Source organism: Oncorhynchus mykiss, chromosome 2, assembly GCF_013265735.2.
Source record: "Oncorhynchus mykiss isolate Arlee chromosome 2, USDA_OmykA_1.1, whole genome shotgun sequence".
Classification (NCBI taxonomy): Eukaryota; Metazoa; Chordata; class Actinopteri; order Salmoniformes; family Salmonidae; genus Oncorhynchus; species Oncorhynchus mykiss.
Window position 1 is genome coordinate 75,591,702 of NC_048566.1, and position 16,344 is coordinate 75,608,045.

The window sequence follows — 16,344 nt, forward strand, 5'->3', positions numbered from 1 at the left end:
GCGGTAGTTAGATGCATCTACTGGCAGACTCCGGACGAGAATTGTTAGGGCTGACATTGTTTAAGGAAATTTCCTTTAAAATTATTCATAAATATTATCCTGCCAACCACTATATGAAGAAGTTTAAGGAAAACATCAACTCAAATTGCTCCTTTTGTAATGACCACCCAGAAACAGTGCTGCTTCTTTTTTGGCATTGTGTTCATGTAAGAGAACTGTGGCAAGACATCAGTAGGTTTATAATTGAACACATTTATGAAGATTGTACACTATTGTGGAGAGATGTACTGCTTGGATTCTTTACATACAATAGAGATAAGCTGAAACATTATGTAATTCATTTCATTATTCTTTTGGCCAAATTTCATATACACAAATGTAAATTTACAAACAAAAAACATTTTCTTACCCTACAAAAGAAATGTAACTGTATTTTAAGACAGTTAAATACTCTACTAACAAAAAAAGCTATTGGAATTGTAAGTGTATGTATGTCTCTTAAGGTCCTTGTGTAATTGTAATGTGATATTGTACCCCCTAGCTCGATTGTCCATTGTATGTAGTCTATATGTACTTGTGTTACCTCATGTACTTTCTGTATTGATTTGTTGTTAATCAAAAAGGATGAACATTTATTTTTTAGCTTTGAGAAAGATCCGGCAAGTGATGCGTTTTCCCGGGAACTGCTCACACGAGCATAGTAACATAGTAACAAGCGATGCGTTTTCCCGGGAACTGCTCACACGAGCATAGTAACATAGTAACAGATTTGTGGGAGAGAAGCCGCAACCAAAACTTTTATTTGTGATGCAGATCGGCGTGACGGTTAGTAAAATCAAACCACATTTTATTGGTCACATACAAATGGTTAGCAGATGTTAATGAGAGTGTAGCGAAATGCTTGTGCTTCTAGTACAGACAGTGCAGTAGTATCTAACAATTATCTAACAATTCCCCAACAACTACAGTTGAAGTCAGAAGTTTACATCCACTTAGGTTGGAGTATTTAAAACTAGTTTTTCCAACCACTACACAAATTTCTTGTTAAACTATAGTTTTGGCAAGTCGGTTAGGACATCTACTTTGTGCATGACAAGTATTTTTTCCAACAATTGTTTACATACAGATTATTTCACTGTAGGTCAGAAGTTTACATACTAAGTTGACAGTGTCTTTAAACACATTAGAAAATTCCCAAAAATTATGTCATGGCTTTAGAAGCTTCTGCTAATTTGAGTCAATTGGAGGTGTACCTGTGGATGTATTTCAAGGCCTACCTTCAAACTGCCTCTTTGCTTGACATCATGGGATCAATAGTACACAAGTATATACACCATGGGATCACACAGCCGTCATACTGCTCAGGAAGGAGAAGCCATTTGATTTGATTTGATTTCTGTCTCCTAGAGATGAACGTGCTTTGGTGCGAAAAGTGCAATTCAATCCAAGAACAACAGCAAAGGACTTTGTGAAGATGCTGGAGGAAACCGGTACAAAAGTAACTATATCCAGAGTAAAACGAGTCCTATATCGACATAACCTGAAAGGCCGCTCAACAAGGAAGAAGCCACTGCTCCAAAACTGCCAAAAAAGCCAGACTACGGTTTGCAACTTCACATGGGGACAAAGATCGTACTTTTTGGAGAAATGTCCTCTGGTCTGATGAAACAAAAATAGAACTGATTGACCATAATGACCGTCGTTATGTTTGGAGGAAAAAGCAGGAGACTTGCAAGCAAAGAACACCATCCCAACCGTGGAGCACGGGGGTGCAAGCATCATGTTTTGGGGGTGTTTTGCTGCAGGAGGGACTGGTGCACTTCACAAAATAGAAGGCATCATGAGCAAGGAAAAGTATATGGATATATTGATGCAACATCTCAAGACATCAGTCAGGAAGTTAAAGCTTGGTTGCAAATGGGTCTTCCAAATGGACAATGACCCCAAGCATACTTCCAAAGTTGTGGCAAAATGGCTTAAGGACAACAAAGTCAAGGTATTGGAGTGGCCATCACAAAGCCCTGGCCTCAATCCTATAGAAAATTTGTGGGCAGAACTGAAAAATCCTGTGCGAGCAAGGAGGCCTAGAAACCTGACTTAGTTACACCAGCTCTGTCAGGAGGAGTGGGCCAAAATTCACCCAACTTATTGTGGAAAGCTTGTGGAAGGCTACCCGAAACATTTGACCCAAGTTAACCAATTTAAAAGGCAATGCTACCAAATACTAATTGTGTGTGTGTGTGTGTGTGTGTGTGTGTGTGTGTGTGTGTGTGTGTGTGTGTGTGTAAACATCTGACCCACAGGGAATGTGATGAAAGAAATAAAAGCTGAAATAAATCACTACTATTATTCTGACATTTCACATTCTTAATATAAACTGGTGATCCTAACTGACCCAAGAGATGGAATTTTTACTAGGATTAAATGTCAGGAATTGTGAAAAACTGAGTTTAAATGTATTTGGCTGAGGTGTATGTAAACTTATGACTTCAACTGTAAGTGTCCAACAAGCTTTTGTAGTCTTGCTTTTCCTGGGACTCCAGAAGATTTAAGAGGAACAGGTATGGCAGCGGAGAGGCCTGGTGTTTTCCTGGGACTCCAGAAGATTTAAGAGGAACAGGTATGGCAGCGGAGAGGCCTGGTGTTTTCCTGGGACTCCAGAAGATTTAAGAGGAACAGGTATGGCAGCGGAGAGGCCTGGTGTTTTCCTGGGACTCCAGAAGATTTAAGAGGAACAGGTATGGCAGCGGAGAGGCCTGGTGTTTTCCTGGGACTCCAGAAGATTTAAGAGGAACAGGTATGGCAGCGGAGAGGCCTGGTGTTTTCCTGGGACTCCAGAAGATTTAAGCGGAACAGGTATGGCAGCGGAGAGACCTGGTGCGTAATTGTGCAACAGAACAAAGACAGACAGGCTTGGGATGTAGACTATAGTCTAAATTAGAAGCATATGCATATTAGCCCATAATTCCTAAGCTCAATACTGCAGTGAATATATCCCGTAAATTTACACAAAATATTTATTTTTTATCAGATAACAAAATCATAGGTAGCCTACACTGTGCTCCCGAGGCTGCGCTGAGTGCGCTCCCTCCCAGTCCCCTGGTACCAGCTTGAAAAGCTACCCTATAGTTTCAGCCTTTTAGGGACAAGAAATGTAGCCTACAACAACGTAATGAAGAATGTTATTGTTTTCAAGTGAGTACAAAACTCTAGTCTAGGCTGTAGACTGCAGTGAAAAGCCTGTCATTTGAATAACTGCTCAAAAGCCTGGTGTTTTGAATGCATATTCATTTCAAATTGATTGCATCTAGCCTGCCTGATTGGACAATCATTTGGATACATTGTTTTTCCCCCTCAAATGTTTAGCCTTCAAGGTCCAGGCACATTAGCAAGCCAGCAACATGGGGTATTTTCTCAGGATTTATCAGCTAACAGAAACATGCTAATGCAGGGATCTCTAGTGGCGAGCATACAAATTATGATAATGCGGAGGAAGTTTGGCTTCAGTGTTTAAAAGCGTTTGAAAATGAAGTGGATACTATTAGAGATTGGTGCTGTTGAGGTATTCAGAGCACTACGTAACCTACGTAATGCAGAGCCTATATCACATGACATTTCTGGTACAATTCCGAAACATCTAAACAATGACTCCTTTTGCGAAAAGTCTACTAAACAAGAGTTAATTTAATGTTTTTCCAAGAATGTAAAACTGTATACAATAAGTCCCCACTATACCTAGGGTACTCAAACGTGGAACTTGTAGGTAAGTGAAGTGCAAACTGTCACGTCCTGCAGTCACATCCTGGTCTTGAGGGGGTCCTGAGTGCTTAGGGGGTAGGGGCTAGAGGCTATTTCTGGACTGGACCACAGCTGTGCCCTGTTGTCACTTGGCCTTGCTGGGGGCCATGCCGAGGGACTAAGGGGTAGTGGATAGGGATAGGGATTGTTTCTGGACCGGACCACAGCTGTGTGGGTCCTGCCTAGCGTCACATCTTGGCCTTGAGAGGGACCATACCGAGAGTCTTTAGGAAGGTCTCCAAGGTAGACAGGTACTCCTGGGGGTGTTGTCTCAGGTGGCCTGCATGTGTTGACTCCTCCCATTTCCTGTCTGTCACCTCCATCCCTCGTTTTCTCCAATAGGCGATGATCTCCTCCATGCCCTCCGGGTCGCACAGTGCGTCGTTCTGGCAGAAGAAGACGAGGGCGGGTGCGGTGACAGGGTTATTCCAGAAGACATCAATGCCGTTGTTGAAGTAGTCGACTGTGTGGTGTTTGAAGGCTCTGAAGTAGAGCATACTGGCCCATTTCACCTGGCTCTCCAGCCGGGGGAGCAGGATCTTACCTAGACCTGAGGAGATAATCAATGACAAAATGTAGTGAACAAAAAATATAAAAACGCAACACGTAAAGTGTTGGTCCTACGGTTCCGGAGCTGAAATAAAAGATCCCAGAATTTTCCACACGCACAAATAGCTTCTCTCAAATGATGTGCAGAAATTTGTTTACATCCCTTTTAGTGAACATTTCTCATTTGCCAAGATAATCCATCCACCTGACAGGTGTGGCATATCAAGAAGCTGATTAAATAGAATGATCATTTCACAGGTGCACCTTGTGCTGGGGCCAAAAGTCCACTAAAATTTGCAGTTGTCACAACAATGCCATAGATGTCTCAAGTTGAGGGAGTGTGCAATTGGCATGTTGACTCCAGGAATGTCCACCAGGGCTGTTGCCAGATAATTTCATGTTCATTTCTCTACCATAAGCTATCTCCAACATAATTTTAGGGAATTTGGCAGTACATCCAACTGGCCTCATAACCGCAGACCACGCATAACCACTCCAGCCCAGGACCTCCACAGTCGGTTTCCATACCTGCGGGACAGTCTGAGACCAGCCACCCGGACAGGTGATGAAACTGAGGAGTACTTCTGCCTGTAATAAAGCCCTTTTGTGGGAAAAAACTCATTTGGATTGGCTGGGCCTGGCTCCCAAGAGGGTGGGCCTATACCATCCCAGTCATGTGAAATCCATAGACTTGGGCCTAATGAATTAATTTCAATTGATTGTATTTTATGAACTAACTCAGTAAAATCATTGAAATTGTTGCATTTATATTTTTGTTCAGTATAAATGTCCTGAGGATAAAGGACAACATCAGCTCACTGGTTAGCTTTATAACCTCTAACCAGGCTATACTAGACAATGCTAGGCTGTCATATGTGTTACACCTGGTCGGTATCTGCTCACGGTAACCCCTGTCCCCCAGACTCACCTGTAGCCATCCTCTCCAGTGAGCCCAGCACAAGGCTGTCATAGATGTGGCCTCTGATCCTCTGAGTGAAGCCGTAGTACTTCTGTGTGTCGCGGGACACATGCACCAACAGCTGGGTGAAGGTGTACCCTCCTATGGAGAAGGCGTGCACGAGCAAGGGGCGTGACACAAAGCAGTCACTCTGCAGGAGATCTAGTACCCTCGCCCCGTAGTCCAGGCCCCAGCGAGGCCACAGAAACTGACTCACCTAGGGTAGAGGAGAGGGGATATAAGAGGTATTTTAGAGAGAAAGGAGACCATAGAGAGGAGCATTCTAAACAGAATGTTTAAATTGTTACAGATTTTCCACCCATGAACGTTGTCCCTTCCTCACCGCACTCTCCACTATGAGCACGTCAAAGCCTGTACGGAAGTAGATCTCACAGTACTTGGCCACAGCCTGAGGTCGCGACCCCAACCAGGGCAGCATCAGCAGCAGGGGCTTGGTTGGGGCAGAGGTAAGGGCTAGGGATGGAGAGGTACTGGCTGCATCGTTCAGGGCAGACAGAGGGCCAGGGGAGGGTTTAGGTGAGGCTGCGTCATTCAGGTACAAGGTGATGGTCTTGCTGATGCGGTGAACGGTGACCCTATGGGCTTGCATGGTGACAGCAGGGATTCAGAGTGCAGGGTTAGGGAGCCTGGAGGTGGTGCTGTAAGGCAACTGTGGTGAAGGCTTTGATCTGGAAGGGGAAAAATATTTTGCAGACAGATTTGCTGTTTAAACATGCAACATTACAGATAGGGTGTGGAAGCATAAGGACCTTATCTTTCACATCAGCGAGAAATAATATATATTCAATTGATACACACCTTTATAGGGTTAGGTTTCCCACACTTCCATATTACAGAGGTTCTTTACAGAAAACAGACGGAAGACCGAGTGGACTAGCTACCTATGCTAATTAGCTATATGCATCTCCAAACACATGTGTAAACGGAAGGCCCCAAACGTGTTGTCACTGAAAAATACTGTTGGCTGCAATGGCGTTAAAACAGTGTACTTACATTTGGGCAGTGGTGTAAAAGATGCCTTAAAAGAAAATGACTCAAGTACAAGCCACCCAGTAAAATACTACTTGAGTAAAACTCTTAAGTATATTTAAAACCAAATAATTTAAGTATCAAAAAGTGAATGGAATTGCTAAAATCTACATAAGTATCAAAAGTAAAAGTATAAATCATTTCAAGTTCCTTATATTAAGAAAACTAGACGGTAAAATGGAATTTGTTTTAATGACAGATAAAGCATTTGTGTTTAGTGAGTCCGCCTGAGCAGAGGCAGTAGGGATGTTCTCGACAAGTGTGTGAATTGGACCATTTTTCTGTCAAAATGTAATGAGTACATTTGGGTATCAGGGAAAATGTAAGGAGTAAAAAGTACTTGATTTTATTTAGGAATGTAGGTTAGTAAAAGTTGCCAAAAATATTAATAGTAAAGTAAAGATACCCAAAAAACTACTTAGTAGTACTTTATTTTTACACCACTGCATTTGGAAAATTATTTTGATGTGATATGAAAGAGGGATGTGTTTCTAGAACCGTACTGCAATTGAGAATCGATTCACGTTTAAATGGTGCATTTAACTGTTTTGTCTTCTAGAGCCAATTCGCCTTTAAACGGAACATGTAATGTCCTTGGACTATAAGGAGCAACGTTAGGCTCCTTTAGTCCATTATTGGGCTAGTCGTAGCCTACAACATTCTGCCTTCTTCCTACAGTTTTCAGCCATTAGCTCCGCCCACCACTGACTCATGTGAACTACAATCCCGACGCTGTGTTTTAATGTTTAGAAACGTCAATAATCATTGCTTGTAATATGGCTTTCCAAACATATGGCCCTTATCTTTCAGCGAGAAAGAATCCTTCTGATAAAAAATATATATATTGTAATGACCTGACTAGATCATAAAGGAACAATTGTCCAGACAGAGGGTTGAGTTTACGAATTGACGGTTTATTAACCCAACTTTACACAGGCTACTGTTTGGCCGTAGCCCACACCAAATAAACGAAAGATACCCCACAAGCCAACCGTGACCTTCTCTTGTGAAGGCCAGACATAAGAGAGAAAACAAAGGTTAAACCTGGTCTTAACTTCCAATGCTCCATCCCCCTGCCCAACCCCCCTCCACGCCACTACGCCAACCGCCAGGAAGCCCGGCATCAGAACATTCCAGGCATTCCCGTGATTGGCAGATAGCAGATTGATTGACATGTCGGACCCCGCGAACACTGGGTACTGGTAAGTACAACACAACCACCTACTAGCCTAACACATAACACACAGCTGTCTGTGCGGGTCGCTACAATATACAGTGGGGCAAAAAAGTATTTAGTCAGCCACCAATTGTGCAAGTTCTCCCACTTAAAAATATGAGAGAGGCCTGTCATTTTCATCATAGGTACACTTCAACTATGACAGACAAAATGAGAGAAAAAAAATCCAGAAAATCACATTGTAGGATTTTTAATGAATTTATTTGCAAATTATGGTGGAAAATAAGTATTTGGTCACCTACAAACAAGCAAGATTTCTGGCTCTCGCAGACCTTCTTTAAGAGGCTCCTCTGTCCTCCCATCGTTACCTGTATTTGTTACTTGTATTTATTTACCTGTATTTGGAGGACAAAGAATGCTGAGTTGCATCCAAAGAACACCATACATACTGTGAAGCATGGGGGTGGAAACATCATGCATTGGGGCTGTTTTTCTGCAAAGGGACCAGGACGACAGTCTCCAGATCTCAACCCCATAGAAAATCTTTGGAGGGAGTTGAAAGTCTGTGTTGCCCAGCAACAGCCCCAAAACATCACTGCTCTAGAGGAGATATGCATGGAGGAATGGGCCAAAATACCAGCAACAGTGTGTGAAAACCTTGTGAAGACTTACAGAAAACGTTTGACCTCTGTCATTGCCAACAAAGGGTATATAACAAAGTATTGAGATAAACTTTTGTTATTGACCAAATACTTATTTTCCACCATAATTTGCAAATAAATTCATTAAAAATCCTACAATGTGAAGTGTACCTATGGTGAAAATTACAGGCCTCTCTCATCTTTTTAAGTGGGAGAACTTGCACAATTGGTGGCTGACTAAATACTTTTTTGCCCCACTGTATATACACACTCACTGTACTGTAGCCGTTTTGCACAGATCCATATGTTTTTATTTATTTTATTTTATTTCACCTTTATTTAACCAGGTAGGCAAGTTGAGAACAAGTTCTCATTTACAATTGCGACCTGGCCAAGATAAAGCAAAGCGGTTCGACACATACAACGACACAGAGTTGCACATGGAGTAAAACAAACATACAGTCAATAATATATACGATGTGAGCAAATGAGGTGAGATAAGGGAGGTAAAGGCAAAAAGGCCATGGTGGCAAAGTAGATACAATATAGCAAGTAAAACACTGGAATGGTAGATTTGCAATGGGAGAATGTGCAAAGTAGAAATAAAAATAATGGGGGTGCAAAGGAGCAAAATAAATAAATAAATAAAATACAGTAGGGAAAGAGGTAGTTGTTTGGGCTAAATTATAGGTGGGCTATGTACAGGTGCAGTAATCTGTGAGCTGCTCTGACAGTTGGTGCTTAAAGCTAGTGAGGGAGATAAGTGTTTCCAGTTTCAGAGATTTTTGTAGTTCGTTCCAGTCATTGGCAGCAGAGAACTGGAAGGAGAGGCGGCCAAAGAAATAATTGGTTTTGGGGGTGACTAGAGAGATATACCTGCTGGAGCGTGTGCTACAGGTGGGAGATGCAATGGTGACCAGTGAGCTGAGATAAGGGGGGACTTTACCTAGCAGGGTCTTGTAGATGACATGGAGCCAGTGGGTTTGGCGACGAGTATGAAGCGAGGGCCAGCCAACGAGAGCGTACAGGTCGCAATGGTGGGTAGTATATGGGGCTTTGGTGACAAAACGGATTGCACTGTGATAGACTGCATCCAATTTGTTGAGTAGGGTATTGGAGGCTATTTTGTAAATGACATCGCCAAAGTCGAGGATTGGTAGGATGGTCAGTTTTACAAGGGTATGTTTGGCAGCATGAGTGAAGGATGCTTTGTTGCGAAATAGGAAGCCAATTCTAGATTTAACTTTGGATTGGAGATGTTTGATATGGGTCTGGAAGGAGAGTTTACAGTCTAACCAGACACCTAAGTATTTGTAGTTGTCCACGTATTCTAAGTCGGAGCCGTCCAGAGTAGTAATGTTGGACAGGCGGGTAGGTACAGGTAGCGATCGGTTGAAGAGCATGCATTTAGTTTTACTTGTATTTAAGAGCAATTGGAGGCCACGGAAGGAGAGTTGTATGGAATTGAAGCTTGCCTGGAGGGTTGTTAACACAGTATCCAAAGAAGGGCCAGAAGTATACAGAATGGTGTCGTCTGCATAGAGGTGGATCAGAGACTCACCAGCAGCAAGAGCGACCTCATTGATGTAAACAGAGAAGAGAGTCGGTCCAAGAATTGAACCCTGTGGCACCCCCATAGAGACTGCCAGAGGTCCGGACAGCAGACCCTCCGATTTGACACACTGAACTCTATCAGAGAAGTAGTTGGTGAACCAGGCGAGGCAATCATTTGAGAAACCAAGGCTGCCGAGTCTGCCGATGAGGATGTGGTGATTGACAGAGTCGAAAGCCTTGGCCAGATCAATGAATACGGCTGCACAGTAATGTTTCTTATCGATGGCGGTTAAGATATCATTTAGGACCTTGAGCGTGGCTGAGGTGCACCCATGACCAGCTCTGAAACCAGATTGCATAGCAGAGAAGGTATGGTGAGATTTGAAATGGTCGGTAATCTGTTTGTTGACTTGGCTTTCGAAGACCTTAGAAAGGCATGGTAGGATAGATATAGGTCTGTAGCAGTTTGGGTCAAGAGTGTCCCCCCCCTTTGAAGAGGGGGATGACCGCAGCTGCTTTCCAATCTTTGGGAATCTCAGACGACACGAAAGAGAGGTTGAACAGGCTAGTAATAGGGGTGGCAACAATTTTGGCAGATAATTTTAGAAAGAAAGGGTCCAGATTGTCTAGCCCGGCTGATTTGTAGGGGTCCAGATTTTGCAGCTCATTCAGAACATCAGCTGAGCAGATTTGGGAGAAGGAGAAATGGGGAAGGCTTGGGCGAGTTGTTGTGGGGGGTGCAGTGCTGTTGACCGGGGTAGGAGTAGCCAGGTGGAAAGCATGGCCAGCCGTAGAAAAATGCTTATTGAAATTCTCAATTATGGTGGATTTATCAGTGGTGACAGTGTTTCCTATCTTCAGTGCAGTGGGTAGCTGGGAGGAGGGGTTCTTATTCTCCATGGACTTTACAGTGTCCCAGAACTTTTTTGAGTTAGTGTTGCAGGAAGCAAATTTCTGCTTGAAAAAGCTAGCCTTGGCTTTTCTAACTGCCTGTGTATAATGGTTTCTAGCTTCCCTGAACAGCTGCATATCACGGGGGCTGTTCGATGCTAATGCAGAACGCCATAGGATGTTTTTTTGTTGGTTAAGGGCAGTCAGGTCTGGGGAGAACCAAGGGCTATATCTATTCCTGGTTCTAAATTTCTTGAATGGGGCATGTTTATTTAAGATGGTTAGGAAGGCATTTAAAAAAAATATCCAGGCATCCTCTACTGACGGGATGAGATCAATATCCTTCCAGGATACCCCGGCCAGGTCGATTAGAAAGGCCTGCTCGCTGAAGTGTTTCAGGGAGCGTTTTACAGTGATGAGTGGAGGTCGTTTGACCGCTGACCCATTACGGATGCAGGCAATGAAGCAGTGATCGCTGAGATCTTGGTTGAAAACAGCAGAGGTGTATTTAGAGGGCAAGTTGGTTAGGATGATATCTATGAGGGTGCCCGTGTTTAAGGCTTTGGGGAGGTACCTGGTAGGTTCATTGATAATTTGTGTGAGGTTGAGGGCATCAAGTTTAGATTGTAGGATGGCTGGGGTGTTAAGCATGTTCCAATTTAGGTAGCCTAGCAGCACAAGCTCTGAAGATAGATGGGGGGCAATCAGTTCACATATGGTGTCCAGAGCACAGCTGGGGGCAGAGGGTGGTCTATAGCAGGCGGCAACGGTGAGAGACTTGTTTTTAGAGAGGTGGATTTTTAAAAGTAGAAGTTCAAATTGTTTGGGTACAGACCTGGATAGTAGGACAGAACTCTGCAGGCTATCTTTGCAGTAGATTGCAACACTGCCCCCTTTGGCAGTTCTATCTTGTCTGAAAATGTTGTAGTTTGGAATTAAAATGTCTGAATTTTTGGTGGTCTTCCTAAGCCAGGATTCAGACACAGCTAGAACATCCGGGTTGGCAGAGTGTGCTAAAGCAGTGAATAGAACAAACTTAGGGAGGAGGCTTCTAATGTTAACATGCATGAAACCAAGGCTATTACGGTTACAGAAGTCGTCAAAAGAGAGCGCCTGGGGAATAGGAGTGGAGCTAGGCACTGCAGGGCCTGGATTCACCTCTACATCACCAGATGAACAGAGTAGTAGTAGAATAAGGGTGCGGCTAAAAGCAATAAGAATTGGTCGTTTAGAACCTCTGGAACAGAGAGTAAAAGGAGGTTTCTGGGGGCGATAAAATAGCATCAAGGTATAATGTACAGACAAAGGTAAGGTAGGATGTGAATATAGTGGAGGTAAACCTAGGTATTGAGTGATGAAGAGAGAGTTATTGTCTCTAGAAACATCATTGAAACCAGGAGATGTCATTGCATGTGTGGGTGGTGGAACTAATAGGTTGGATAAGGTATAATGAGCAGGACTAGAGGCTCTACAGTGAAATAAGCCAATAAACACTAACCAGAACAGCAATGGACAAGGCATATTGACATGAAGGAGAGGCATGCTCAGTCGAGTGATCAAAAGGGTCCAGTGAGTGGAGAGGTTGGTTGGGGGTCACGGCGATTTAGACAGCTAAATCGGTAGCAAGCTAGCATAGGAGCAAGCTAGCATAAGATGGAGGTCTGTTATTAGCCAACTCTTGCGTTCCGTCAGTAGATTAGTGGGTTTCCGTGTGGTAGAGGGGATGAATCCAAATCACACAACAACAACAAAAATAAAAACAATATATATAGTTATAGAGGCCCAAGAAGAAAAATAAATCAATAAATAAAAATAAAATAAAAATGGTCCGATTGTCTATTCAGATAGCAGCCGATAAGATAGCCAACGGCTAGCAGGCCGCAGATGAGCGCCCAGGCAACGTTGCGCCGGAGGAGCCAGCCGGACAGTTCCCTCGGGTAGACAACGTCGGCAGTCTAGCCGTGAAGGCCCGGTGGGGCTCCGCGTAGGCAGCAAAACGGGTCCGGATAGGTGACTGCAGCCCAGGAGTGATTGATGGAACTCTTCAGCTGGCTAGCTCCGGAACAATTGATGTTAGCTCCGGAATCGACGAAAGCCGATAGTCACACGGATAGCAGCTAGCTAGCTGCGAGATCCAGGCATGGACGTCCAGAGCCAGCGGCCGAAATCCAGGGACATGGAGAGAAAAATTGGTCCGATATGTTCCGCTCCGAGCCGCGCTGCGCTGCACCGCGCCGTACAAAACTGGCGATAGATTCTCGAGCCAAAGGACAGCCGATGACCACAAACCGTGGTCAGCTGAGTACCAACGATTAGCCAGTAAATAAGCTAACTAGCTTCTGAACTAGCTTCTGGACCAGCTTCTGGCTAGCTCCCGGCTAGCTTCTGGCTAATTTCTGGCTAGCCTCTCGGAGAAAACCGATCTGAGGTAAATAATACTTTTTTATATAAATATAAATTGGTGAAACGGATTGCAGGAGAGTGTTCTGAAGATGAGTTTTTGGAAAATTAAAAATGTATGTGAAAAAAAAGTTGTAAATATATATATATATATATATATACGGGACACGACAGGACGAGGACAAAAATACGTCTGAACTGCTATGCCATCTTGGGAGAGTTGATATAGCTATTAGTCCCTCCAAAACTATACTTCTGCTACACTTCCAGAGTTAGCTTACACACAGGTGTTCGCAGCATACTAGATAGCTAATTTAAAAAAAAATCTCTATATTTTTTTTCCCCTCACTGATATGAAAGAAACTCTGTATGCATCCAAAACAGTTAGGCAAAGGACGAATGTTACTGTTCAGATTGAGCATCGGGGCTCTTATCAACAGGCCAATGACTTGTGTCAGTCATTCTCAAGGGGAAATCGTACCCCTGACTTTCTCAAGGACACAGTCATTATGTGCAAACACAACTAAAGGTTAGCTGCACATTTGGTAGCTGATAATATCATTGAAAAATGCTGGTAGCTGGCCAAATGAACGAAAATGGATCGTTCCATATGTTTAAAGACATGTTAATGATTCATTTATAACTATTCCCCAGGTCGTTGCTGGAAATGAGAAGGTGTTCTCAGTCAACTTACCTGGTAAAATAACGGGTAAATAAATAAAATGGTCAATGTGGCCGAGATAAATTCAATAACAAAAAAAAAACACTTTAAATTGTATGATCAAGCGGTCAAAACTGGCAAAGCTAACTTAGCTAGTTATCTTACTGTCGTTAGTTATCGGGCTTAGCTGCCTATGTCGCAAAAGGCATACAGTATCATGTATACAGTATTGACCTCAACACTAGGAATGTTACTAGCTAGCTATCATAAGAACTTTCCTTACCTGTGAAAACGTGTTTTGTGCCAAAGTGCCCCGCCCCAACGTCCCCGAAGTACTCATCAGAAACGGTGGTACACATGTAACAAACCCACACGAAAGGGGTTATTTATATATCTTAGACAACCCGGTGAAATCGTGCCTACATCCGAATGGCGCTGATTTAAACAACGATGAGCATTCCGGCTCTTTTCAGTGAGCCGGCTCGTTCGGCTCAGCTCACCTAAAAGAGACGGCTCTTTTGGCTCCCAAACGGCTCTTTAAAGAAAATATGTTTTGTATTTTTTCAAGTCAGTTTGCGATAGTTTTTACTCTGATTGGTGTTAAAACAACTAATTAAATGAAATCATACACTACCTTAACCACAATGTATTTAAAAATGCATTGGTTTGTTATGAAAAATAATGCTATTAAATATGTGCATTTAAAGTATAACTTTTTTAATGTAAATAAACGAAGTGCATATAAATGTAACAATTCAAAACGAATACAATCTGAACAACATAATAATAGAATATTGCGCCATATCAAAGAAAATAAAAAAACAATGTGCAAAACTGCAGCATCCCACTTAAAACATTAAACATCCCTCTTTTCTCTATTCTTTATTGCCATGTTATAACCAGCAGCACACAGGAATACTGACCATATTTTGCTTTTATGAGGGATTTGCATTCAGAAATGCAAGCTGCCTCACTTTCGAGGGGCTGATGCGGTTTCTTCTCTCAGTAATTGTTTTTCCCGTTTTTGAGAAGACCCCCTCAGAGGGAACGGATGTGGCCACAATGCAGAGTCTCCCCGTCATGACTTTAGTAAGCCGTGGGTAGACAGAGGCCTTGTTCTTCCACCAGCTCAGAGGATCTGCAGATCTTTGGAGTGGCTCCTCCAAATAGGATCGGACCTCCATTATGGCATCTGCTAAAGGGATCCCTTCATGCTGCATCCCCAGTTGCTCTCTCGTCAAACAGCATCCATTCGTTATTTGAATTAGTTAATTCTATTCTTTTAAATATTTTGATTATTCATATCTTAATTGTTTTATAAATAGATTCGGCTCTTCTGATATGCGAGCCGGCTCTTAGAGCCGAGTCGTTCGCGAACGACCCATCACTACAACGAGCTACATAACCCGTTATGCATGCCGTGGTTATATGAGCGCTCTAATTTTTATCCAAACAAAGCCCATTGTATTTGCCTTGAATAGTTCAATTAAGCCTGGCTGGCGCGCGACCCACGTGACACCTACGAGAGCTGGTGTAATATGGAACGCCAACAAAGATACGCGTCAAATAACACAGCTCTATTATAGAATGTTGTGTGTTCTGAACGTGTACGTGTAAACCAAGCGCCACCACTATTATCAGTAGCCACAGCCGGCGAAATCGTGCCTACATCAGAATGGGGGCGCTGATGGTTAGCGAATTTAAACAACGAGCTTACATAACCCATTATGCATGCCGTGGTTAGATGTGCACTCTAATTTTTATCCAAACAAAGCTCCTTTTATTTGCCTTGAATAGTTCAATTAAACCTGGCTGACACGTGACCAGGACACCTTCGAGAGCTGGTGTAATATGGAACGCCAAAAAAGATACACGTCAAATAACACAGCTCTACTATAGAATGTTGTGTGTTCTGAATTTGTACGTGTAAACCAAGCGCCACACTACTATCAGTAACACTGTCAAAGCTGTACAAAAATGTCTGCAAACAAGTAAACACCGGCCACGAACGATGTGTTTGCAATACCGCGTTGGTATTGATTTGATTTGGTAATAAAGCATTATTTGTTCGACCGCAACTCCTGGATTAGCTAGCTAGCTTTAGTTTGGTACCTAGCTAGCACCAATAGAACCAGACTGAAAACAATGACCAGTAGAAACTGCAGTCCTTCTCATTATTCTTGCAATGATGTAGGAATCCATGTGAGTAAGTATTAGCTAGGTAGCAACTTGTTGTTTGCCTATTGAAATTGAACTCCTGTTCATGAAAATAAATAGCTAGCCAGCTACTTATTAACCCCGTTGCCTAAATATAACGTTATAAGCAGCCAGCTAGCTTCATCTGGCTTGTGAGGCTCGACCGGACCGGGTTATGTGTTGTGAGACTAGCCACAATAAGGATTAGGCACAATAGTGTAATTTGCGGATTCCCTTCAAAATACAAGTAAAAGTGTTGCAGAAGGTTACAATTGGTGGAATCATGACATATTTAGACTAGATCATGTTAAACCAGATTGGAATGTGAAGCAATGAAATGGGTAATCAATCTACTCTGTGACACCCACAGAACACAACTGTGAAGAGTTTACGCAAATATTAGCATTGTAGTTCTTATCGCGGGACTGTGACTGTGAAAGCACCTCTCCAGTCAGCATATTGTGTGTAT

At 42.9% G+C, this 16,344-nt stretch overlaps 1 protein-coding gene across 2 annotated transcripts; it reads right to left on the reverse strand.

Annotated features, from left to right (window-relative positions):
- Positions 1-3,664: 3,664 nt before the first annotated feature.
- Positions 3,665-16,034, reverse strand: LOC110496186. 2 transcript variants are annotated; one of them, XM_036955575.1, is made up of 4 exons: positions 14,603-16,034; positions 5,649-5,994; positions 5,276-5,522; positions 3,665-4,348 (listed from the first exon to the last, which is right to left on the reverse strand). In XM_036955575.1, the coding sequence occupies exons 2-4, from the start codon at positions 5,913-5,915 to the stop codon at positions 3,987-3,989; spliced, it is 876 nt and encodes a 291-aa protein (XP_036811470.1). In that variant the 5' UTR covers positions 5,916-5,994; positions 14,603-16,034; the 3' UTR covers positions 3,665-3,986. The 2 variants fall into 2 exon arrangements, with proteins under 2 accessions (XP_036811470.1, XP_021427610.1); XM_021571935.2 differs by lacking the exon at positions 14,603-16,034 and adding an exon at positions 13,963-14,179.
- Between the last annotated feature and the right edge of the window lie 310 nt (positions 16,035-16,344).